Genomic DNA, 25119 nt, shown 5'->3' on the forward strand with positions numbered 1-25119 from the left:
GGCTCAGGCTGAGTCTAGAGGGGGGACTGGTTTCTAGAAGCATTTGGAGACAAGCCCGGGCTAGGACAGGAATGCCTGAGGTCACCATGGGAGGTGTCTTGATCTCCTCCTGCCACTTCTCACTCTAATCCCGCATCTCATCTCCAACTTTCTTTGATTGACACTCAGTGCCACCTTTTCTCTTGGTCTGTACCTGTTCGCGGGGCCTATGGCAGGAGGGGCTGCCTATACAAAAGGCTCAAATGTAGACTTTTGTTATATTCAAATGAAAACACAGTACTCGCATTTTGGAGTTAGCCACTTTTTAGGATCCCCCCCGCCCGCTTTTTTTTTTTTTTTTTCCTATCTATTGGGACCCTCACAAAATGTCACCGGCCTCCTTTTGCAAGGTCGTGTCTAACTCTCAGGTCTCTAGCCCTGGTGTGGGTGTATTTAAAGGATTTTAGGCTAGCCGCTGTGCTTCCCGCTGGGGCCGGCAGAGGACAAGAGCGGACAGGCTGAAGGGGGCGTGGCGGAGGCGGGGCCCAGAGGCCGCCTGAGCCAATAAAGGCGGCGGCGCGCGGTCCCAGCTGACTCGGCCGCTCTGGGCGTGCGTGGTTCTCTTTGCTGTAGTCTCCGCTTGTCCTGGAGCTCTTGCACTCCGACCCGCGCTCACCATGCTGGCGCTGCGCAGCAGTCCCCGCTTGCTCCGTCTGCTCTCCGGCCCGCGCTCCGCGCCGCTGCGCCTCTCCGCAACCCGCGCCTGCAGCAGCGGCGGCGACTCCGGTGACCCGTCCTCTTCCGCCAGGAACCCGCTTGTGTACCTGGACGTGGGCGCGGACGGGCAGCCGCTGGGCCGCGTGGTTCTGGAGGTGAGACCACTGGACAGGACCGCGCTGGACTGAGAGTGAGGGACGGTCCCGGAAGAGCCCTGGACTCCGGGCCGGCGCTGTGTCTGGCTCGCTGTGTGACCTTGCTTCCTGCTCTGGGCCTCAGTTTCCCCATCTCTAAGAAGAGGCATCAGATTGGTCTCTCCGGGCCTCCCCTCGGATCTTTAGACCAATGGAAGTGGGGCGGGGGGAAGGTGGGGGAGGGCGCCCGTGGAGGAGAAAGCTCAAGGTCAGAATGTAGGCAGGAGGGCCTGTCCCGGCAGGCCGGCTCCGAGTTTGGGGAAGGGCTCCGAGATCTCACGGGGTGGGAGCGCAGGCCCAGAGCTCTGAGGTGGGTGTCGGGGTGGAGGGGGCAGGCTCTCCAGGATCCAGGCGGCTGACCCGCTGTGCGCTCACGTGGCGGCCCTTGCATAAGATGGAGCGTCCCCGGCCCTGCTCCTGCCATGGGGCGCATGGTTGAGCAAAGGTGCTTTGGGGCCGCCTCCTCTCCTGGTGGGTGCTGGCTGGGCCGGCCGCGGCCCCAGGAGTCGGGACCCTGTGTTCAGAACTCTTTGCCCCAACGCCAACCTGTCACCTTCCCAGGGTAACGCTTAGTGCCTGCCCCTGACTCTTTGGGCCTTTTTTTTTTTTTTTTTTAAAGCAGGGAACAAATATGTAGTCTGGAAGGTAACAGAGGGAACGCTCCTGTGTAGTTCTTGAGCCTGGCCTGCTTTTGAACACAGGCGCCTCAAGCCTCTGTTTCTTCTTCCGGAAAATGGAAAGCACCCATTTATTTTAAAGGTTTGGCACCAGGGCAGCTCTTGAAGCTGGGAAGCAAGAGGCTGGCTTGAATGGGGCTCCGGCCTCCCCCCTTTCCACCAGCCTCCTGCCTCTCTCTGAGCCTCAGTTTCCCATCTGCCCATTGAGGAGCTTGGGGGGCCCTCTCTCCAGGCCCTGAGTCTCTGATGCTTTGGGCCCAGCTGAAGTAGCTCTGCTAGGTCTGCCTCTAGAAGCAGGCCAAGATGGTGTTGTCATCTCTTCTGACAGGTTAGGAAATCGAGGCTGCCTCCTGCCAGCCCTGGGTTGAGGAAGCAGCTGGCAGAAGTGATAGCCACAGTGGCTTCCCACGGAGGGCTGGGAGTGACAGAGGGCTGGGAGTGACAGGAATGGTGCTCTCTTTGTCTTTCCTGGGCCTCCGTGGGAGTTGGGTCCTTCCTTCACCTGCCTCTGGACTGATGTCCTGCCCTCTTTCTCTCCCCACAGCTGAAGGCAGATGTCGTCCCAAAGACAGCAGGTAAGGCAGGGCCTGGGCCCTTCTGAGTCTGGTCTGGATGCAAGAGAGGGTGGGATGGCTAGAGGAGTTGGGGCATGAGATCTGTGACCAGATGGGTACCCTGGGGTAGCCTTCTGGCCCTCTGAGCCTCAGAGTTGGCCTTGCCCACCTATCTGGTAGTAGCCTCAGAATCAGTAGAAGAAATATGTGCATTTCCTCTGGGACAACTTCCTCCAGTGGGTCAGTATGATGGCTTCATAGCCCTTGGGCTCCCTGCCCCGCTGACCTGGTGCTGGAACATCCAGGAGCCTTAGCTCTTGCCATGGTGCTCGGACATTGAGGTCAGGGTACAAGGTCACCCAGCTAGAGCAGACCCAGGTTGCAGGGCTTTCCATACCCTGCTTACCTCCTGGGGTGGGAGGGTAAAGAGTGCTCTGGCTGGAAGCATTGTAGCCCCTGGGTTAAGGCCTGGCGCTACTGATCTGCCTCTTTCTCCAACCCTCAGAGAACTTCAGAGCCCTGTGCACCGGGGAGAAGGGCTTCGGCTACAAAGGCTCCACGTTTCACAGAGTCATTCCATCCTTCATGTGCCAGGTATCTCAGATCTCTCCCTGCCTTCGGTTCCTCTTCTGTAAGTGGGGATAGAGATGGGGTCGCCTCGGAAGATTGTCATGGGGAGTAACCAGGGTGCACACACCTGGTGCCTGGAAAGTCTGAATGGAAGGCAACTGCCATCACTCTCTCAGCCTGGCCTCTCACTGGAGCTTGTCCTGGCTGATGTAGAAAACTTCCCTGCCCCAGGAGTTGAGCAACAGGGCAAGCGGCAGGACGGGGCAAACGGCAGGATGGCCCTACCTTACGCAGTCAGGAGAGTTGAGCAATGGAGGGAGAACCAGCATTGGGGTGTGGATGTGCTCAGGGGTAGATCTGAAGGCTTTGGCGGACTACTGAAGCAGTCTCTGCCCGTATCCCAACGAGCACTTGGCATAGGGGAAAAGGAGGAGGTGGAAGAGGGAGAAAGACCCAGCACAGACAAGAACACACAGGTCTGTACTTGAAGCCTCTTTTCAGATAAGGGCATCTGTCTCAGTTAAACGAGTATGTTTTTTCATCATGTGTTCTGCCTCTTTTCCAAAGCATTTTTAAAAAGCTGCTGTGTCAGAGGTTTTGAGGGTAGATGTCGACAGCAAGAACTTTCCCAAGGGCCAGGAGCCAAGCTATGCTGGGGGTTGTCCTGAGTTAGGTCAGGTCCAGCTAAGACAGGAGCTAGTGTCTGAAGTCAGCACACCCGGAGGCAGGGGCCTGGATGTCATGACTTCTTTGAAGTCCTTTCAGCCAGAAATTCTCCCCACCCATTCCCTCCACCCTGACCTGGTGGCTGTCATCACATCATGGTGAGTGGCAGTGGATTGGGGCCGGGCCTGCTGATGTGTTGAATATGAGGAGTGCAAGGGAGGGGCAGGGACAGGGGCTGTGGCTGTGGGATAGGCCTGGCCACAGCCCATGGCACTCTGCTGCAGAGGCTCCCAGTTTGCATGAGGCTGTGGATGAAGCAGGACCTAAAGGGGATGTCCTGAGCTGAACTAAGGTCTTCCTCTGAACTGCAGCAGGCAAGGGTAGGGACTCCAAAGCTGGAGGGCTCTTGGTGGCATGGGATGGTGGCATGGGGAGGCCCAGGCAAGGGTTTTGATTTGTCCCTCTCTGGCACTTTTGGCACTTGTGGATCCTTCAACCAGGGTAGTTAGGTGACCCTTCACTTGAGGATCCCTCTAAGACAAACAGCCTCATGACCACAGCTGGGGTTGGGGCTGGCAGTGGCTATGGCTATGGCTATGGCTGTGGCTCCCCATGGAAGCTTCAAATAAGCTGTAAAGAAGATGCCAGCCCTACACAGGCTCTGTTCTGGGCCAGCATGGCATTGGGAAGCCACTGGGCTTGTGAAGGGGTGATGTTGGGACAGGAAAGTGGGGACTCAGGGAACTGGCTCTGTGCCAGCTGCTGCTGCCACTCTGCACAAACCACACTTGGGAACGGGGTTCCTGGCCTCCTCCCTGTTGACTCCAAGAGTTGTGGGTAGAAAATTCTAAGTCACTAAGAAGCATCTCATGACCAGGGTTTTTAAAGGATCATTTGAAAACTTGCTGAGACAAAAGTACATCATTCAGAAACCAAGATAGTTATTGTGGCAGAAAATATTTAGGCTGTATTTTATCTTTGCTTATTTTCCTTGGTGTGGTATTAGTCCGTCTATCATTAGATGTTTTTTGACCCCTTTGCCTGAAGGCTACCGGTTGGGTGGGCTGGGGGCTGCACCCCTTTGCCAGCTCTGGTGGTGACCGCTAAGAGAATGCTCCATCCTTGCAGGCCGGCGACTTCACCAACCACAACGGCACAGGAGGGAAGTCCATCTACGGAAGCCGTTTTCCTGACGAGAACTTCAAACTCAAGCACGTGGGGCCCGGTGAGTGCAGCCGCCAGTCCCCAGGCACTATGCCCCAGAGCTGTGACCCAGCCTCTGCCATCCCAGCAGTCCTGGAGGCTGCACCCTGATAATTGACTGCTCCATATCCAATGATGCCCACTCCTGTAATGCCCAGATGGGCTTGTGGTAAAGTCTAGAGTTCAGGGCTCAGGGTCTCACTCTGGTTCTACCACTGAGAGCTTCCATGAGGCCCTTTCCTCCTAAGGTGGCAAAGGTGGACAGGCCCTAGGGAGCTGCATCCTCTGGGCCCTGGTTCTCCTCTCTTGAGCCCCCAGGATCTTCAGACTCAAGCATCCTTGTTTGCACCGTCTGCTGTTTTGAATGACTTTCCAGGTGAGATGCCTCCTGGGGCAGCCTAGTCATCCAGTTTGCTTTTGCAGGTGTCCTGTCCATGGCAAATGCAGGCCCCAACACCAACGGCTCCCAGTTCTTCATTTGCACCATAAAGACAGACTGGTAAGTTGCCTGCTTCTGGCCCCAGGTCCTCTGGGAAGGACGGGTGGTCTTGCAACTGGAGGGGGCAGGTAGTTTGAGGCTGACTCTCTGCTCTGGGATAGTAGCCCTCACCCAGGTGTGTGTCTGTATGAGAGAAGGAGAAAGTTCGCCAAAGGATTTTGGCAGAATTTGTGTGGTTCTTGCAACTCTGCCATTATCAGTCTTCCCATTGTTCTCGTCAGCTTGACTTTTCTCAGTGTTTTTTTGCACACATGGGAAGGATTCTTTGACCAAACACATTTGGGAAATGCTGGGGAACATATTAGGCCTCGAGATGGTCTGTGGCAAAAGTCTGTCTGCTTGGTTTAACTTGATGTTTCCCTGACCGATGTGACTTGGAGAGCACCTTAGAAAATGCTGGAGTAGATGTTTGGATATCACACCGGATTTCTCAGCAGGCTTTAGCATGGCCTGTAGTTAGCTATCAGCCCCTTAGAGCCCTTTTCCCCAATGCCCATGGATTTTAGGGGTGTCTTCCCAGGTCAGTTTTCCACTAAATTTCCTAAGTTTCTCTACCCAGAATCCCTGTGTCCTAGCTCTGAGACATCTCAGAGGGGTGAAGGGACAACAGCTGTTCTGGAGCTAACACTTAATAAAGGCCATTTCTGAGGACTTGGGGGCCTGGGTGGTGGGGGTTGCTAGCCACCTCTAGTCTCCGAGCCAGAAGGGACATGAGTAGACTTCCCGTGTGGCTCACAACAGAAAGGACATGAGTGTCGGGACCTGGGCAGGTTGTTGCCAGCTCTGCCTGCCCTCCTCCTTCCATGGACCCACCAGTGGATCCTATAGTGCAACCAGTCTTGGCTTTGTTGACCTTGGACTAGGCTGCCTTTTATTTTATTTTATTTATTTTTTTCTGTCTTTATAGGGCCCCATCCATGGGCATTTGGAGGTTCCCAGGCTAGGGGTCAAATCAGAGCTGTAGCCACTGGCCTATGCCACAGCCACAGCATAGCAACATCAGATCTGAGATGCATCTGCAACCTACACCACAGCTCATATCAACGCCAGATCCCTAACCCACTGAGTGAGGCCAGGGTGGAACCTGTGTCCTCATGGATGCTAGTCAGATTCATTTCCACTGGGCCACAATGGGAACTCCTAGGCTGCCTTTTAGGTTCTTAGGGCCTTCTCAGATTGTGAGCTGCTCAGGACTCACATAGTTTTACCCCACCTGTTACCCTGACTCTCACCTCAGAATTCATGACAATTAAGATAGTTCTGTTTACACAGATCTCTCATTTCTTCACAGTAGTTCAATATTCCGTTATCTCCCTGTGAAGAACAAGAATAATTTGCTTTTCCTGGATAGGTTCCTAGGATTCAGGTTAGGTGGCCTGGGGCGAGATCACCCAGCATGTGAGGCAGAACCCAGCCTGGGAGGGAGCCATCCTCCTGTGTGTTCTGGGGGTTCAGCAGGGCTCGATGCTGGAGCTGTGAGGGGTGGGGCCTGCTCTTCATGTGGGTTCCTTTCAAAGCTGCTGCTTTGGGTAAATTGTCCCATAACCAAGGAACTGTGACGCTGGGTGGCATTGCACCACTCTCGTTTCTGCTCTCCTGGCTCACCTCTCCTCACAGGCTGGATGGCAAACACGTTGTGTTTGGCCATGTCAAAGAGGGCATGGATGTTGTGAAGAAAATAGAATCTTTCGGCTCCAAGAGTGGGAAGACATCCAAGAAAATTGTCATCACAGACTGTGGCCAGTTGAGCTAACCTGCAGTGGCCAGGGCGCTAGGCTGGTGGCAGCTGCAGCACAGGAGTGGACTCACCCAGGTGGCTGCCTCAGACTCCCAGCCAGGGGCCCTTGGAGTTGCCTGGGCTTGCTCCACCGTCTCTGTGCTCCAGGAAGGCCTCAGATGAATATCAAACCTCACAGGACACTTCAGGCTGCTTCCCCAGTGCTTGGCCTTCCTCAGCACCCCGTCCCTGGACACCCGTCATGGCTACTGTCACCGCTCCTTGTCTGATTGCCTGACCCAAGTTCACCTGTGCCTTGGACATCAGGAGTGATGATGGAATAGCTCTGAGGGTAGTTTCTACCTTTTCTTTGACCAAGGGGGGAAGCCGGTTCCTGTAAAGGGCTGTTGTATCTGTTTAATGTCATCTCCCTAATTGGAATAATTTAACTAATAAGACTGCCTGGAGTTGAAGCTGAGACACCAACTACACCAGGCTGTGGTGTGACCTGAGTTTGTGGCACAGGCTACAGACCCAGAGCTTAGCCTTTGGAGCACGATCCAGGCTTTTGTGAAGGTCCTGGGGCTGATAACTTTTATCCTAGCCACTGTGAATCCCACTGGTCTGCTGCTCTTGGATTTGGGGAGAACCCCTGGGGGTAGAAGCAGCTGAACCTGGGAACAGACCCACTGCAAGCTGTGCCTAGTCAATGTGAATTCCCGAGTTGAAAACAAATGGTCTCAAAGTGCCGTGTGCTCTGGAAGGAAGTCATTGCGTATTTCCTGGTGGGCTTTGATTTTTTTTTTTTTCTGTGTGTTTAATATTAAATCTACTGATTATGAACACAGTACACTTCTGGAACACCTTAAATGTGAAAATAAATCCTATTTTCTATAAAAGACTGTCTGGTGTCCTTGGCTTTAGGGAGCTGTGTCTGAAACAGGTATTTGAAGCCAAACTTTACTGTGTTACGACTGTCACTCGGTGCTCTGCTGAGGGCTTTTATGTGGGTTCTCAATTACCCCAGCAACCTGTGAGGGTATTCTTGTTATCCTCTTTTGCAGATGAGGAGACGGCTCAAGCTGTCTTAGTGTCTGCAGAGCATCTGTGGGTGCTGGCTCCACCTGTGGGTGACCGTGAGTCTCAGTTTTGCTCAGCTATGTAAAGGGGTAAATGCCCACCTCCCAGGGTGACAAGGGTTGGGTGTGATCCGTGTAAAGTGCATAGCACGGGGAGTTCCCACTGTGGCTCAGCAGGTTATGAACCCAACTAGTATCCATGAAGATGTGGGTTCCATCCCTGGCCCTGCCCAGTGGGTTAAGGATCTGGCATTGCCGTGAGCTGTGGTGTAGGTGGTAGATGTGGCTTGGATCCCATGTTGCTGTGGCTGTAGTATAGGCTGGCAGCTATAGCTCAGATTCAACCCCTAGCCTTGGAACTTCCATATACACTGCAGGTGTGGCCCTAAAAAGAAAACAAAGGGGGAGGGGGCATAGCACAGTCCCTGGCACATGATTTTAGTCAGTGCTCTGGAGTTGACAAAGGCTTTTCCTGTGTGTCAGGGTCTTAGAGGAAAAGGAGCCATGGTGGTTATCTTAGGTTAGATGTGGATCTGACTACCCTAGATGTAACATTTAAATTTGGAGTTGGTTCTGAACTCACAGGGAGGGCAGTTTGGGGATGGGTGGTGGTGGGAGGAGAATTGACAACTTAAGCAGCGAGGGATGGCACAGTCTGAACAATAGGAGAATCACATTCTACTCAGTGTGATTAGAATTGCTTCACATTGGGTTTCCCTGAGTCTGATGATGTGTGGTCACAGGCCCTTGTAGTCATTCTGAGGTCATAGTGGCTGGACTCGGGTCATTTGGAGTGTGGGGTTCCCTGAGACAGGTTTTCTGAGGTCTCAGGTTGATACAGTCACTCTGAGGTCCTGGCTGGAGTTGGGTGATTGGACTTGGGGGAGTTTCCGTGAAGTCAGTTCAGCTGCATGGATTGGGAACTCAGCTGACCTAGCAGTTTTCAAACTGTTCTCAAAAGCCTTGGGGGTCCTCCAACAAGGGGCATGAGCTCCTGAACCCCATTTCAATCATAGATACCCTCTGTTTTTCCTTAAAGGGATTTCATTTGAAGAATGGGATCTTAAGCCAAATAATAATAATTGCTTATCAGTCAACCTATCCAACATTTTAAAGATGAGTAAACTGAGGCCCTGAGAGGGGTTCTGGTTGCCCGAGGTGACCCTGTGAGTCAGTGGACAGAGCAGGGGCTAGAACCCAGGACCTACCAGTCTAGAGAGCTTTCTGATGGAGGCCTTTTGGGATACACAGGCCCCCTTTATTCTAAGATCACACGCCCTCAGAGCGCTTCTGATTTCAAAGCCATGCTTTGGGTCCCTGTAGAGTTTCCTTTTGACCTCTGGGGACTCTAGGGGGCTGTGGTGATATTGACACGTGTGAGGGTCAGCCCCTTGAGATATGACCTGCTGGCCCCTTGGTGAGGGTGACCTGCTGGCTCTTTCTGAGGGATCTCGGGGTCACAGAGCCTGCGGGGCATGTGTTTAGTTCACAGCACATTTCCTGAATCAATGAGAAAGTATGTGTGTGTGTCCATCCCTCCCTGCAGAAGAGTCTAGTACGGGGCAGGGAGATCGAGCATGCAAGAATTTCCTAAAAATGCACTTTCCTGAAGGTGGGACTGTTCACTGCAGTTTTCCTCCCAGAACTCTGCCCAAGGGCCTGAGCCTGCCTTACTACATAAAGCGATAGACAGGATACTGACTTGTTGCTGACACAGGTACCTAATGCCTGAAGGAAACAGTGAGTCATACATGTGCTCTCACAGATGGAATCATATGTGACACCATGTCAACACGATGTTTAAATATCTGAAATAGCATTTTCCCGAGACAACACAGGATAGCGTTTCAAAATGACTTCATTGAAATATAATTTACCTACAGTAAAATTCACATATTTTAAATGTACACATCAATAGCTTGTGATCAGTAACCACCACCAATTAAGTTATAGAACATTTTCATCTCCCCAGAAAGTTACCTCTGTGCCTATTCCCAGAAAGCCACTGATTTCTATCACTACGGATGAATTTTGCCTGTTTTAGAATTTTGTATAAATGGAATCCTACAGGATTTACTTTTTGTGTCCGACTTCTTTTGCGGAGCATTTATGAGGACATGGGAGAATTGAACACTCTTCTGGACTCTGTAGAATGTTGCTCCATGAAGAGGAATGTTGGTCAGTGTTTCCCATGTCTGATAAGGCCCAAAGCAATGTCTCTCCTAGGAATCATGGGGTGCTGGGAAAGCATGCAGATTCCTGGGCCACAGCTGCGACCTACTGAAACAAATCTCTGAGGGTGAGATCTAGGAATCTGAATTTTTAAACTTTTAAAAATTTTCTTTTTAGGGCCGCACCTGCGGCATATGGAAGTTCCCAGGCTAGGGGTTGAATTGGAGCTGCAACTGCTGGTCTACACCACAGCCACAGCAACACGAGATCCAAGGTGTGTCTGCGACCTGCACCACAGCTCACGGTAATGCCAGATCTTTAACCCACTGAGCAAGGCCAGGGATCAAACCCACATTCTCATGGATACTGGTTGGGTTCGTTTCCTCTGAGCCACAATGAGAACTCCTAGAAATCTGAATTTTTAAATAATGATTCAGGAGTTCCCATTGTGGCTCAGTGTGTCAAGAACCTGACATAGTGTCCATGAGGATGCAGGTTCGATTCCTCCCCTTGCTCAGCAGGTTAAGGATGCGGCATTGCCACAGGCTGTGATGTAGGTTGCAGATGTGGCTCAGATCTGGTGGTGTGGCTGCGGTGTAGTCCAGCAGCTGCACCTCTGATTTAACCCCTAGCCTGGGAACTTCCATATGCCGCAGGTGCAGCCCTAAAAGGAAAATAGTAAAAATATGATAATAATTCAATTAAAGTTTGAGAATTTAAGTGTACGCCAGAGGGGACAAGGTTGAAAAGGGAGACCACCAGACCACTAGAATCATTGTTGACTTCTTGAAACATGTTTTGCTGGATGCCCTGGGCATCTGGAATAAGAACTTCCACTTTTAAAAGATGCCTCACTTGAGGAGTTGGATGATAACTCTTGGATGGTGAGTGGGTACCCTGTGCAGCCCAAGCTTTGTGGGGGCTGGTGGGCAGCTGTCCTCTTCCATGGCTCCTTCTTAAAGCCTTGGCCGATGGCAGGGCCTTCATGGGCAGATGCTCACACGGTGGTGGCTCTAGCTCTTCAGTTTTGTCAGGAGAGGGTCTGGCTTGGGTGGGCCCAGACTGGAGAGCATTTCTCAGTGAATGGTTTCTGGGGCCCATGAGTCAGATCCCTGTCCCAGGTCTGCTGTAACAAGGTGGGTAGAGAAAGTCTTGGTTCCACACTGCCTCCTAGATCAGTCCCAGCCTTGAGCAACTGTTCAGAATCCTGATTGTATTATTATTATTATTATGACATGATATTGTGATGGTTAATCTGTGTCAGCTTAACCAGGCCCTGGACTGTCTGTACTTTTGGTCACACTTTATTCTAGGTGTGTCGGTGAGGGTATTCGTGGAGATTAACATCTGAGTAGGTAGAGTGAATAAAGCAGATTGCCCTCCATCATATGTGTGGGGCCTCCTCTAGTTCACTAAAGACCTGACTAAAACAAAAGGCTGAATAAGAGGGAACTCTTCCTGCCTGTTTGAGTGGGGACCTAGGCCTTTTCCTCCCCCCCCCCCCCCCGCCCCCAATTCAAACCGAAACATCAGTCTTTCTGCTGGCTTTTGGACTGGAACTCACACGTCAGTTTTCCTGGTTCTCGGGCCTTCTGACTTGGACTAGAACTGCATCATGAGCTCCCCTGGGTCTCTAGCTGGCCAGCTGCAGATCTCAAAACTTCTCAGGGCGTTCCTGCTGTGGCACAGTGGGTTAGTGATTGGCTTGTCTCTCTGGAGGCACCTGTTCAATCCCCACCCTGGTGCAGTGGGTTAAGGATCCGGTGTTGCCCAAGTAGTGGCGTAGGTTGTGGCTCCAGCTCAGATTCAACCCTGGCTTGGGGTCTTTTGTATGCCATGGGTGTGACTGAAAAAGAAAAAAAAAATCAGCCCCCATAATTGTGTGAGTCACTTACATATAATAAATCTCTTTCTATATTTATATACATACACACACCCTATTGGTTCTGTCTCTCTGAAGAGCCCTGGCTGAACATTTTTTTCTTCTACTTATATAGCCAAAATGTACTTGTAAAAATTCATATATTCTATAAATATACATTATAGAGAATTAAAATTACCCATAACTCTATCATGTCAAGGGTCAGTATAAGTTTCTGCATTTGTTTAAGATGTAAGCTAAGACTAAGGCTGTACCAGGACAATAGAGAACCCTCCTTCCCCAACCCCAAGCCTAGTCTATCACTAGGGGAGAAGGAAAGACATGGAAAGCGATACCTTCCATGTTGCAGAAAGCTGGGAGTGGAATGCAAACACTGAGGAAAAAAACCTTTGGGCACCCCAGCTCCACCCCAAGTACATGGCAATATTTACCCACCACTTCAAGGATCTGTACCTATGGGGCTCTGAAGGTAAGGACAGCAATAACTAAACCCAAAGCAAGCTCAGCTCCTGACTAGATCAAGCCAATTTCCCATAAAAAAGACCTGAAATAATTAGTCACATGCCCATTTCCCAGTGTACACACTATACCATTGTCTTTTCTGTATAATGTTTAGCATTCAATGAAAAAAAAAAATAGAAGACACAAAAGAGAAAGGAAAAAAAACTTAATAAATTAAGCAATTGGAATTTCCCATTGTGACTCAGTGGTAATGAGCCCGACTAGGATCCATGAGGATGGGGGTTCTATCCCTGGCCTCACTCAATGGGTTAAGGATCCGGCGTTGCTGTGAGCTGTGGTGTAGTTTGCCGACGCGGCTGATATTTGGTGTTGCTGTGGCTGTGGTGTAGGCCATCAGCTACAGTTCCGACTTGACCCCTAGCCTGGGAACTTCCATAACCTGCAAATGTGGCCCTAAAAAGCAAAAAAAGAAAGAAAGGGAGGGAGGAAGGAAGAAAAGAAGGAAGAAAGAAAGAAATCAACAGAATCAGGCTCAGATATAACCCAGTCAAATAGGGACATTAAAATAACTATGATTCACATGTTAAAGGATCTATTCCTTCAGGTGGACACCATACATGAACAGATGGGGAATAATTTTTTTAAGTTACACCTTTATTTTTTAATTTTTTCTTCTTATAGTTGATTTACAATATTCTGTCAATTTCTGCTATACAGCAAAGTGATCCAGTCATTCATATATGTGTGTGTGTGTGTCTCACATTATCCTTCATCATGTTCAGATGGGGAATAATTTTAGCAGAGAGAAATTATAAGAAAGAGTCTTATGGAGATGCTGTAAGAAAAAAGTACACCGAAAATGAAGAATTTCTTTGATGAGCTCAGTGATAAACTCAGCACAGCTGAGGAATAGATCCGTGATTTGCCAATGGATTATGGATGTGACACCAAATTACAATCAACAGAGGGAAAAAATTGATAAATGCGATTTTACTAAAGTTAAAATTAAAAATGTTTGTGCTTTAAAGACTATCAAAAAATTAAAAAAAAAAAACAGCTCATTCAATGGGAGAAAATAGTTGCTGCTGGTGGGATGTAAAATGGTCCAGCTGCTTCGGAAAAAGTCTGGCAGTTCCTCAGATGATTAAATATAGAGTTACCATATGACCCAGCAATCTCACTCTTTGGTGTATACCCAAGTGAAATGAAAACATATGTCCGTGCAAAAAACTTGTATGCAGATGCTTCTAGTAGCATTATTCATGATAGTCAAAAGGCAGAAACAACCCAAATGTTCATCAGTGGCCATATGGATAAACAAATGGTGGTATATTCATATGGTAGAATAGTATTTGGCTATGAGAAGGAATGAAGTGCTGGTACATGCTACTACCTGGATGGACCTTGAAAACATACTAAGTGAAAGAAGTCAGTCACAAAAGACCATACACTATATGAGTCTATTCATACAAAATGCCCAGGATAGGGCATGTAGAAATAGAAAGTAGATTAGTGGTTGCCTAGGGCTGAGGGGGTAGGTAGCGGTAAGTGGGTGACAGCTAACGTGTAAAGATTTCTTTATGGGATGACGGAAGTGTTCTAAAGTTGACTGTTTTGATTGTTGCATGTATCTGTGAATATACTTAAAAAAAAAAAAAAGAACCCACCCAAAACATTGAATAATACATTTTAGGAGTTCGCTTGTGGCTTAGAGGGTTAATGATCCAGTGTTGTCACTGCAGTGGCTTGGGTTGCTGCTGTGGTGAAAGTTTGATCCCTGGCCTGGGAACTTCTGTATGCCAGGGGTGCAGCTAAAAAAAAGAAAAAAGCACTTCAGCTGGATGAATTGTATGACACCTGAACAATATATCAATAAATCTGTTTAAAAATATATGTTGGTAAAGTCTCACAATTCTTCGGGTGTGTAAGCTGTTTCTCTGGAGTCCTGTCCCTCTGGAAAATGCTGAGATCTGACCTAGTTAAGGAAGTGTTATTGTGGGTCTTAGGTGTTCCCTTTCAAAGCACCTGCCCCAGGTAAAATTATCACAGTGTTTTTAGATAAAGAAGTCTGTTCTTCTCAAACATAGGTGGGCAAGCTACTTCCATGGACTTGGGAGGGATGAAGTGACTGCAGGGTTCAAGTTAGTTTCATTTGGACCCAAAGAGATAGCCCATTACAATTTTCAAGAGCCCGTTCTTTCCCACTGATGCCCTTCCATATGAAAAATTTAGTGAGACCATGAATTCAAATGATGTTGATGATGTTGTAATTCAGAAAACTTACAGAGTTAAGTTTTTGTTTGATTTTAAGTGATGTTAGTCCAGAGTCTACAAGAAATGAGAGCTGCTTTAGAGTTGTCATGGAAGCTTTTCGGTACCGAGACCTTAAGCTGAGAGTTAAAGGACATGAGTTTGTCATTTTCTTTTGGTAAACAGTCAAGCATGCTCAAAATGATTCATCCCACACTACAGTCCTTATGGTCATTGAGACTGCCATAACCATCAAGCGTGCAGCCACCTGGCCTCCCAAGGCATGTGCTTCTCTCGTCACTTAACCACAGGTGACAGCATGATTAATTGCAATGTCACTGCATGCCATACATTACCACCATCTCATTTCCTATTGGCAGGTAGTTCAGACCTGCCTTTGAGCCTAAGGGCACAGCCAGCAAATCTCTAAATCCCATCTTTGTGGGATTATCTCCTAGCACCACTGTCAGTTCTTTATTGGTCAAGTTCCAGACAGGATACAGAATCAACACAGAAATTCTAATGGGGAAAGTTTATTATAGAAAATGATAAATAGAAACATGGATCCACCTAAGGGGAAAAGAGAACTCTGAACAAAGTGTCTCTCCAGTGCCCTCTACTGACAAAGCTTAATATAATTCCAGGTGGCAAGAGAACTATTGCAGGATCACACAAAGGACAGTGAAGGGAGGGTTGAGAGCTAAAAGACAATGGACTCTGTAAGTGACGGCAATGCTTTCTTATCCAATCTGACAATCTCTGCCATTCAATTAAATGTTTAGCCACTTATATTTAACTTAATTATCAATACAGTTAGATATCACATTGACCACCTTGTTATATTTATTTTCTCTTTGTCCCATCTGGTTTTTGTTCCCTTTTTGTAAATCGAGGTTTTTCTCCCAAATGATTTCATTTTATCTCCACTGTTGACTTATTAGATTTAATTCTTCATTTTATATTTTAGTGGTTTCTCTAGGGTTTAAAATATATAGTTTAACTTATCACAGCTTACCTGGCAATAGTATCGTATACTTCACGTACAGTGTAAGAATTGCTGAGTTAGATGGCAACTTCATGTTTAGTGTTTTGAGGAATGGCAAATCGTTTTCTAAAGTGGCTACAAAATTTTGCATTCTCACCAGCAAGGTATAAGCATTTCAATTTATCCATGGCCTCACCGGCACTTTTATCTATTTGATTCTCGACATCAAAGTAGAATTTCATTCTGGTTTTGTTTTGCCTAACCCCAGTGACTAATGATGTGAGCATCTTCTCATGTCTTTATGGGCCATTTATATATCTTCCTTGAAGAAATGACTATTTAGATCTTTGGGGTTTTTTTGTTTGTTTGTTTTTTGTCTTTTTAGGGCTGCACGCATGGCGTATGGAAGTTCCCAGGCTAGGGGTTGAACTGGAGCTGTCACAGCCAGACTACACCACAGCCACAGCTACTCGGGATCTCAGCTGTGTTTGGGACCTACACCACAGCTCATGGCAACGTCTGATCCTTAACCCACTGAGCGAGGCCAGGGATCAAACCCGCGTCCTCGTGGATGCTAGTCTGGTTTGTCACCGCTGAGCCACAATAGGAACTCCTTTGTCTGTTTTTAAATTGGGTTATTTGTCTTTTTATTGTGGAGTCGTAAGAGCTCTTTATTTCAGATAAAAGTCCCTTATCAGATATATGATTTGCAAATATTTTCTTTCACTGTGTGAGTTATCTTTTTACTTTCTTAAATGGTATCCTTCAAAGCACTAAGGTTTTAAATTTTGATTCAGTCCAATTTATTTATGGTTTTCAAGATGACATTGGCTTGAACTTGCCCATGCTCTATTTCAAAAAATAAAGTCAAATCAAATCTTTTGAAGCTTTCTTCAGCTTTTCCTCCCCACAATTATCAAAGTGATCACCAGGCCCCAGGCCTCAGAGAGGTTTGGGGTCTCTCAGGTCCCCTCCCTACACCAGCCCCCAAACTGCTTGGATGACACCAGGGCAGCTTACAGTCTCGGCCAACTCAATGTGGAATCACAGATCAGAGGGACTGTCAGAGTGAAGTCTTCTTCATGGAGCCCAGTGCCCCAGTGGTTAGGTGGGGAAACTGAGGCCTGGGAGTGGGGGGCACAGGGATGTGATCAAAGGTAGTGGCCTGAGACTTGTCAGGTCAGACCCTGGCTTTCCTGACCCCAGATCTTCCTTATGTACTAAACAGAAAGGTGATTTACTAAAAAAAAAAAAAAAAAAAATTGAGGGAGTTCCCTTGTGGTCTAGTGGTTAGGACTCAGTGTTTTCGCTGATGCAGCCTGGGTTCAGTCGCTGAATTGGAAACTGAGATCTCACATCAAGCCACTGGATACCGTGGCCAAAATAAACAAACAAAAAACAAAAACCAAAAATGCCCGTATCCTTCAGTAGGGAATTCATAAATACATTACCCAACAAAAAGAGTACAATCGGCTGTTAGTCAAATGTTTCTTTATCTTTTTGGCCACGGCCATTAGCATGCAGAAGTTCCAGGGCCAGGCACCCAACCCACACCACAGCAGTGACCCAAGCCACAGCAGTGACAATGCCGAACCCTTAACCTGGTGGGCCACTGTTTCAGTCCCCAGATGAAACAGATTTCTGTGTTAACAGGAAAAGATGATGAGAACAAAGCAGGTTATAGAACAGCATCCCGTTTGCGTGTGTGTGTGTGTGTGTTTATACAAGCAAAAAAACTAGGGAAGGATATGGCCAGACTCTGGACTGCAGTGTCCCTAAGGGAAGTTGGGCTACTGGGAATTTTCACATCCTACTTCCTATTTTTGTTTCCATTTCACATTATGCATGCATTATTTTATGATCAATAAGGAAAACCTAGATAGTACCACTTGACAGTTTTATTCAAACATGGGGCCTGGGTAGCACTGTGCTGGAGAGGTCAGGACTCACCTCAGGTTTGAGAGCAAAAGAAAATTCCCCTTTAGTCCCCTGTGTGGGCCTGCTGTCGGCAGGAAGTAGCAGTTCTCCAATTTAGCCACCAGGGGGAAGCAGAGGAGAAGCTGACTCCGCAAGGTGAAAGCTGAGGGGTTTTGAGCTGGCAAGGATGCTGGTGGAGAGAACTGGGGCAAATTATTTGAAGCAGAATCTCTACTGTGAGCCGGGGCTGGATCAGGCTCCCATGTAGAGAAGGACCAGTTACATGCTAGGTAAAGGTCCCTTGCTGCAGCACAAGAAGGAAACTCAGGCGGAAAACAAGAGCTGAACCAACAGGATGTAGGAGGCAAGGGGGATGGCCTACAGGCCAAGGATCAGACAGATCCCAGTCCTTTTCTGGGGGCAAGGCACAGGCTCCTCATCTCTTGCCGTCTGGCCGGCATGAAGTTTTCAGACCACATGGCTTGAGGGGTTGACGGGTAGGAGGCAGAGGCGAAGAGAAAATCAGGGGGGACCCACTGTAGAGGCAGCACAGGCCCAGGGGACTATCACCCCCTCCATGACCAGTGCAGTAGCTAAAATTTCTTGAGTACGTAATTATGACGATGATCCTCAGGTGGGTAGACAGGAGGTGTTGTTCCCATTTTACAAGGGAGGAACCTGGGGCTCGGGTTGGGGTGGGGGGGGGGACTTGCTTAGCTCAGGACAACAGTGATAAGTACTGAAGCTGCAGTTCACTCCTGGGCTCCATGTGAGCCCAGAGTGCTTACCAGGATGAGAGTGAGGAGGCCGAGATGGAGGTCACAGCAGGTGCCATGATCCTGAACATATGAGGCAGGGCTCAGACCCCACATTGCCCCATGGCTGCAGAATCTGGGTGTGGAGGGGAAGAGGGGGAGCGGCGCTGACCTCCAGGTCTGACCAGAGGAAGGAGGGGATGTTGAGAAGGTGATAAAGGAGGAGGTTGCTCAGCTCCCAGCAAGGAATGCTTGGAGTGGGACAAAGACCCCCTTGACTTCCTGGACCAAGAGGGAGGATGTGGAGGAGGTGGGCTTGAGTACAGGGCTTTAGGAGGCCATGGACCTGGGTGGGAGGGCCAGGATGGGTGAGTGCCAGGGAGAGAAGACATGGGTGCCTGGCCTGGCCTGGCTCACCCTGGAGGCAGTGGAGTAAGAGCTGGGCTCCCCCCTGCAACTAGGAAAGGGAGCTCCCCTGGGAAGTTTTCAAGGACAAAAGTGGAATGTGGCTGGGGACTGTGTTGAGGGGTTTGGCTTGAGTTCTAACTTCTGCTCAGGCCTTCAGTAACCACCATGGCACCTGCACTAGGTGGTTGTTGGCTCTGAGCTACTGCAGGAAGGCTGGCAGTCTTGGCTGGGCAAATGCGAAGGGGCAACGAAACTGGGGGCTAAGGGCAGGCCACCCCTCTGCCTGGCTGTCTTGGGTGCGTGGCACAGCTGCTGGAGGCCGGGATTAGGCCATGGATATGACATGCCCTTGGGAGTAAGGGGTGGGAAGTGGCTCTGGGAGGGGGACTGGGGAGGGACTCTGCTCTCAACTCACTAGCTGTGTGATTTGGATAAGTCACTCAACCTCTCTAGGCCTTTGTTTCCCCATCTGTGACATGGTACCCATCCTAGCACCCAGCTCTTAGGGTTGTGGCAAGGATTTAGAATGACAATGCAGGAGTTCCCTCATGGCTCCGTGGAAACGAATCTGATTAGTATCCGTGAGGATGCAGGTTCAATCCGTGGCCTTGCTCAGTGGGTTAAGGATCTGGTGCTGCCGTGAGCTGTGGTATAGGCCAGCGGCTACAGTGGTCCAGTTGTTAGGACTCCATACTTTCAGCACCACAGCCTGGGTTCAGTCCCTGGTCTGGGAACTGAGATTTCATATCCAGCTGCTGTATGCCCCAGCCAAACAAAAACCAAACCAAACCAAAAAAACACAAAGCATTCCTACATCTAGCTTTTTAAAGATGGCAACTTTAAAATTGAGGCTGTACCAATAAAGCTGCGGGAACCTTTAAAATAAAAAAAAAAAAGAATGACAGTGCATGTAAGTCACGGAGCACAATGGCTGGCGCACCGGCTGGCTGTGGGTCAGATCTCATTCACTCATTATTCCACATTTAACCACAGAGTGTGCTCGGCCACACTGGCACTTCTGATGCAAAGACTGTGGGGGGCTCTGGGTGTGTGCAAGGATGTGTCTGGAGGCCCCCTCCCCCACTTGGCCTCGGTGCACCTCCTTGGCCTGGGTCCCTTTGCGCTCATCTCCTGCCCAGGTGTGGGACAAGGTCAAGAGTGTAGTTCTTGGATCTCCACTTCAGACATGGTCACCATTTTGTCAGTTTCATTTCAACAACTCCCCACCCTGTATTCTGGATTATTTGAAAACAAAGCCCCGGGCACTGTCTCACTTCACCATAAATACCCGTGTCTAATACATGAGGATACTTTTCACACGACCCCAGTGCTGTCATTACATCTAACAAAATGTAAATTTGTTCAACTGTTTGTGAGACGAGGTCAGACTTTCTCCCTATATTGGTTGGACCAGCAGTAGGGGCTTGGCTTGTCTCACCCCCTGGAGGGTTTGGAGGGACACAGCCTGTGGGGAAGATAGATGGCAGATTTACATGAAGTCCATTGCCCTCTGGACTGGAGTTTCCTCTGCCCTAAAAGCGACCCTTGGCTAAGAGTGGTCTGGCAGAGGGGCTGCTGTGGGGGCTCCCCACCCCCACAGGACTTTCTTCAGGCTGCAGTTCTGTGGGTTTGTGGATATGTGCATGTGTCTGAGAGTATACGTGTGTGAATGCGCATGTGTCAGTGTGTGGTTGTGTGTTAGTAAGTGCAAGCGTGTGCAAAGTGGTATGTGAATGTCTGTGGGGTGGGGGTGGGACATGGAGCCCGGAACCTCTCACATGTCTTCATAATGTGGGGGCGGGGGTGTTAGGAGGGGCCTTTGTGCCTGAGGACAGGCTGTCCCTGGCTCGGTCAGAGCTCCAGGGACAATCAGACGCCTGCCCTTCCCCAGACTGTCACCCGCCTTCATCTCAGTGCCTCCTGCCCCTTCTGCCCTCCTGACACCATGGGGAAACAGGCCAGGGAGCAGCTGGCGTGGCATTTGGATGCCTGCCCTTGGGTAGACTGTGGGAAGCCAGGGTCCAGCTGTCTAAGGAAAGCAGGGGCCTGACTCCTCACCCAGGGTATCACAGGTTGCAGCCACAGCTCAGGGTTTCAGACCTGGCCCCAAGGAAACGCCCATAGTGGTTGCTAAAAGCCTGAGCAGGCTTGTGGGAATCCACTTGGAGTCTCTGGTCGAGATCAGAAACAGCTGAGGGCGGAGGGTGCAGTGGAGGCCCCGTCTGTCAGTCTCAGGCGTCAGGACTCTCCCTGGGCCTCAGTTTCCCCACCTGCCATGTTGGCATAGTGTTCTTTACCCTGGTTCCTGCCAGGACTGTTAGGAGCACACAGGGGGCCAGAGGGACGGGAGAGACCTGGGCCTGTGGTCAGGGCCCAGGCAGAAGCTGGATGGCAGTAGAGCCTGTGAGAGTCAAAGCAGCCAGCATAGAGCATCTGTGCATGCAGGGTCCGCCCAGCATCCACTGCAGCCCTCGGTGCGTCCAGTTGCCCCAGCTCATAGGTCAGGATGGGGAGGTTCCACATCACATTTTCCAAGGAGGGGTTGGTGCTAGGAGCTTTGTCTGGGCCACATGGTGGCTTCTGAGCCCCCAGGGTTTTCGTGCTGAGGTGGGAGAGGGGGCAGTGGTTGAACAGACATGCTCCGACCCCAGGCCTGGGGCACTGTCTGGTCTCCAAGCCCTGTGTCCAGTGTAAGGGCTCCTTACAAAGGCCTTCATGGGCTGGAGCTGCCTGCCCCTCGAGACAACCCCTGTGCTTGGGGGCCCTCACTCTGGGCCTAGCATGCTGCCTGGGGCCAAGCCCCAGCTCCGCCTCTGAAACACTACACTGGGGGTGAGATTTCAGGGTTCAAATCCTGCTCAGCCACCTGCCTGCTGGGTGACCTCAAATGAGCTCTCCCCTCTGGGGGCCTTAAATTCAGGGGTGGAGGTCGCCGGCTTCCTGTCAGGGGCAGGCTCAGAGCCGGGGCCTCCCCTTTGGGACCCCTGACGCCCCCTTCTGCAGTGGACTATGCTCTCAGCGTTTGGCTGCCTCTGGACGTGGACATTCAGTCCAACCGGAAATCCTTCCTGTCCAGGGGAATTACTGGTTTCCACAGCTCTAGGAGATGTCGAAATGCAGGCTGTGTTTGCTTTGGGTTGTTTTCTTTCCGTGGAACACAAAACAAAACAAACACACGGGACATGCATACGACACACAAGGGCAGATAATCCAATACTAACCTTGACACCTCAGCCCCAGCACAGGGGGCAAATGATCAAATGAACCAGCTTCCAGGGTTGGAGGCCTGGCTCCACTCAGACTCCCTGTATGACCTCTGGCCTGAGCCGCAGACCGTGGCCCCTAACCCGCCACCCAGGTGCCAAGCCATGTGCTGGGCCTTGTGGTCACTGGGCTTCTTATCCATGTAATATCCCCTTGGAAGCTCTGGCTCAAAGAGGCCGGGGGAGCAGCTCAGGGTCACACAGCCAGGGGAGGCAGGGCTGATCTGGAAGCCAGTGTTGTGGCCACTGAGACAGACGGGGCTCCATGTCCTCAGACCTGTAACAGGGAGCACAGCCTTCCCTGGGCTGCAGGTGGAGAGGCTCTCATGGGGGATTATTCTCTCCTTTGCCCATCCTGCTGGGGTGCCACCCACCTGCGTCAGGCCAGTTCTGGTCCTGCCTGCCATTTCACTCACCCTGAAGCCAGGCACCAGGAAGTGAATTAATCCTTCCTCTGTGCCAATGAGCAGGAAAGGGCATGGTGGCTGCCAGGATTTGCTGTGTACCCCAAATAAGCTAATAGGTCCTGCCTCTGGAGTCAGGAGCCTCTGTTCCTTCCTGTCCCCCACTTCTCCCCAACCCATGGTCCCTGACCCCAAGGACTCACATCTTAGTTTCACTGTTCCATCTCAGAGGTTGCTGTCTAGAGGCATGGGCCGGCTCGCGGATAGTTTGGCTATTTAAAAATTTAAGGAGTTCCTGCCATGGCACAGTGGGCTAAGAACCTGACTGCAGCGGCTTGGGTCATTGTGGAGGTGTGGGTTCGATTCCCGCTCTGGTACAGTGGGTTAAAGGATCCAGCATTGCCGCAGCTGTGCCTCGGGTCACAGCTGTGGCTCAGATTTAACCACAGGCCCAGGAACTTCCATATGCTGTGGGTGCGGCCATAAAAAGAAAAAATTTTAAAAAAACTTAATAAACTAGTTGCCAAAATTTAAAAATTGGAAAATTTCACATAACAACCTGAATTCCTAGTCTCTTGCCGCCCCCTCTCCCCCCTCTGCCCCAGACAGTGTATTCTTAGATAGCAGCAATTGGCTGGAGCTGGGGAGGGGATGTCCCTCCAGCGAGCTGAAACCCCTCACCCCCCCCACCCCACCACCCACCAGTCTCCTTACAGCCATCACCACTGGCCCCATAGGACCCTAGAGACCATTTCAAAGCCCTATACTTCTCAGCCTTGCATGCTGGACTGATCAGGGACTTTAAGGACACCCAGGCTGGTTTCTCAAGCATCTCCGGGTGAGACCAAGGCGGTTCCCATGGGCGATTCTGGTGAGCAGCCAGGTTGAGAACCACAAGTGCGAAGACCCTGGGCCTCAGGGCTCCATATGCAGGTGGCTCCCTCAGACTTTCTTGGCTGTGGCTCCAGGCCTTATGAGCTGTGGCTTCCTGTCTGTGGCCCTCAGCAAGAGCCCCACCTGGAGACAGCCCAGCCTGGGTCCTTGCTCAGACGAGTCCTCTGTCCCCTTTCCCAGGGTCTTTCCAGGAGGCCCCGGACACTTCACTTTGCTCACTGTGGGATGCCCAGTGTCTGAGGTCCAAATCCTGATCCTGGCGAGAGATCCGAGTGGGAGCTGTGGTGGCGAGGCCCGAGGCTGCATCTCCGAGGAAGATTCACTCCTATATATGGTCACCGGGAGTCCCATCGCTGAGCTAACTGTGACCTAATGTGCTGACAATCTCGCCCAGTCTGGGGCCCTGCTTGGGGAGGGCGTTCACCCTGGAGAGAGTGTCTGCTTGGGGACAGAGGGGCTGGGAGAAGGCAAATCAATGGTGTGGAGGCAGGGCAAGGACCGGACGTCCCAGACTCATGACAGCAGAAGGGCGGCTCCGAGTCCTCCCGCCCTACTTGGCCCCTCTGGTCTGTGAAAACGTCTAGCTCCCACGGACACTCTGCGTAAACAAGGAAACCAGGAGCCTCTCTTGCTTTTAAGAGTCCTTTTAATACAGCATGAAAAGGCTATATTTCTATAGGCAGGCCGTATACAGATTCTCCAGGAATAAGGCACACAACGGAATGCCATCCCGAGGGCGGCCCTCGGGAGCGGTCGGGAGCCTCCTCCACGCACCCTCCGAGCTGGCCCACGGGTTCTGTTTGTCTTTCTAGCTGGACACACACATATTAACAGATACAGACATGGACAGGGTCACCACATGCGAGTGGAGGACGTCGAGTGAGGTTGGCAACAGAGAGCGATGAATTCCCCAAGGCTGGACGCCTCCCAGATTTCAGGGTTAGCTGTCGCTCTGGGCTGTGATGTAGTGATGCTGGGTTAAATATTCATTTCGAGTAGATTCAAGTCCATTAGATGGTGGAGGGCAGGGGGACAAATCCAAGTTCAAAGAGCATGGGGACCTGGGACATGGCTCAGATGGCAAAGCTCCAAAAGGAACGGTGTGAAGTCTGTCTTCCTCTTCCCTCTTTGGGCTGTTCTGACCGGAAGCCCTGGATCAGGCCAAGGAGGCCATCTTTGGAGCTGGCCAACCATAGAGGGGCTAATCAGTCACATGCCCCCTGTTCCCCTAGCTCACTCCTGCCCCCCCACAAGATTAATAACCATAATAACAAGATAATAATAAGAAGGTGCAAGAGAATGGATTATAGTGCTGTGTTATCCTCAGCTGAAGAGGCTCAAAGAGCTTCCCATTCCCTTTTTCACTAAGTATCTAATAATAGCTTCCCTCCAAAAAGGCAATACTTTCCAAAATACACATATGTATAAATACAGGACAGGAACATATTAATAAGTATAAGCACTTGAATAATATGCTGACTACTTAATACTGATATTTTCATCCAAGGCAAACAAGAGAGAATAACAATAATATGGCTTAAAGAATTGCAAAGATTTTTTTTTTCCTCATCAGAATTATGTACCAACTTCATATAATATTCTATGTAGACAATATTTCCTTAATGTAATTCAGTTGCAGACTTTTTACAGACCAAAGCATAGTAAAAAATCAAACCAAAAAAAAAAAAAACAGGAAAAAGAGAAAAGTTCTCACCATAAATATTTTCTTGCAGCTCAACCAGAAGGTTTGCAAAAAATACTTCCAGAAATCTTCATTTGATATTCTACTGCCCTCCTGAAAGCTCTGAAGTTTTGAAAATGCCTCTCCTTTTGTTTATTTTAAATCTCAAAAATCAAGTAATTATATTTTTC

The 25119-nt window shown here is 50.0% G+C and overlaps 1 protein-coding gene and 1 long non-coding RNA gene across 3 annotated transcripts; both read left to right on the plus strand.

Moving 5' to 3' along the window:
* Nucleotides 559–7865, plus strand: PPIF (peptidylprolyl isomerase F). Of its 2 annotated transcripts, none has more exons than XM_021073635.1 (6): nt 559–851; nt 2112–2142; nt 2627–2715; nt 4486–4582; nt 4984–5059; nt 7841–7865. In XM_021073635.1, coding segments are annotated over exons 1-6 (489 nt in total). In that variant the 5' UTR covers nt 559–656; the 3' UTR covers nt 7842–7865. The 2 variants fall into 2 exon arrangements, with proteins under 2 accessions (XP_020929294.1, XP_001929518.1); XM_001929483.4 differs by lacking the exon at nt 7841–7865 and adding an exon at nt 6677–7675 and having other exon boundaries at nt 560–851.
* On the plus strand, nt 12819–24948 carry LOC110256808. Its single transcript, XR_002338824.1, has 2 exons — nt 12819–15340; nt 23428–24948. It is a non-coding gene; the product is annotated as an uncharacterized LOC110256808 (long non-coding RNA).

The sequence above is a fragment of the Sus scrofa genome, chromosome 14 (genome assembly GCF_000003025.6).
Source record: "Sus scrofa isolate TJ Tabasco breed Duroc chromosome 14, Sscrofa11.1, whole genome shotgun sequence".
Taxonomy (NCBI): Eukaryota; Metazoa; Chordata; class Mammalia; order Artiodactyla; family Suidae; genus Sus; species Sus scrofa.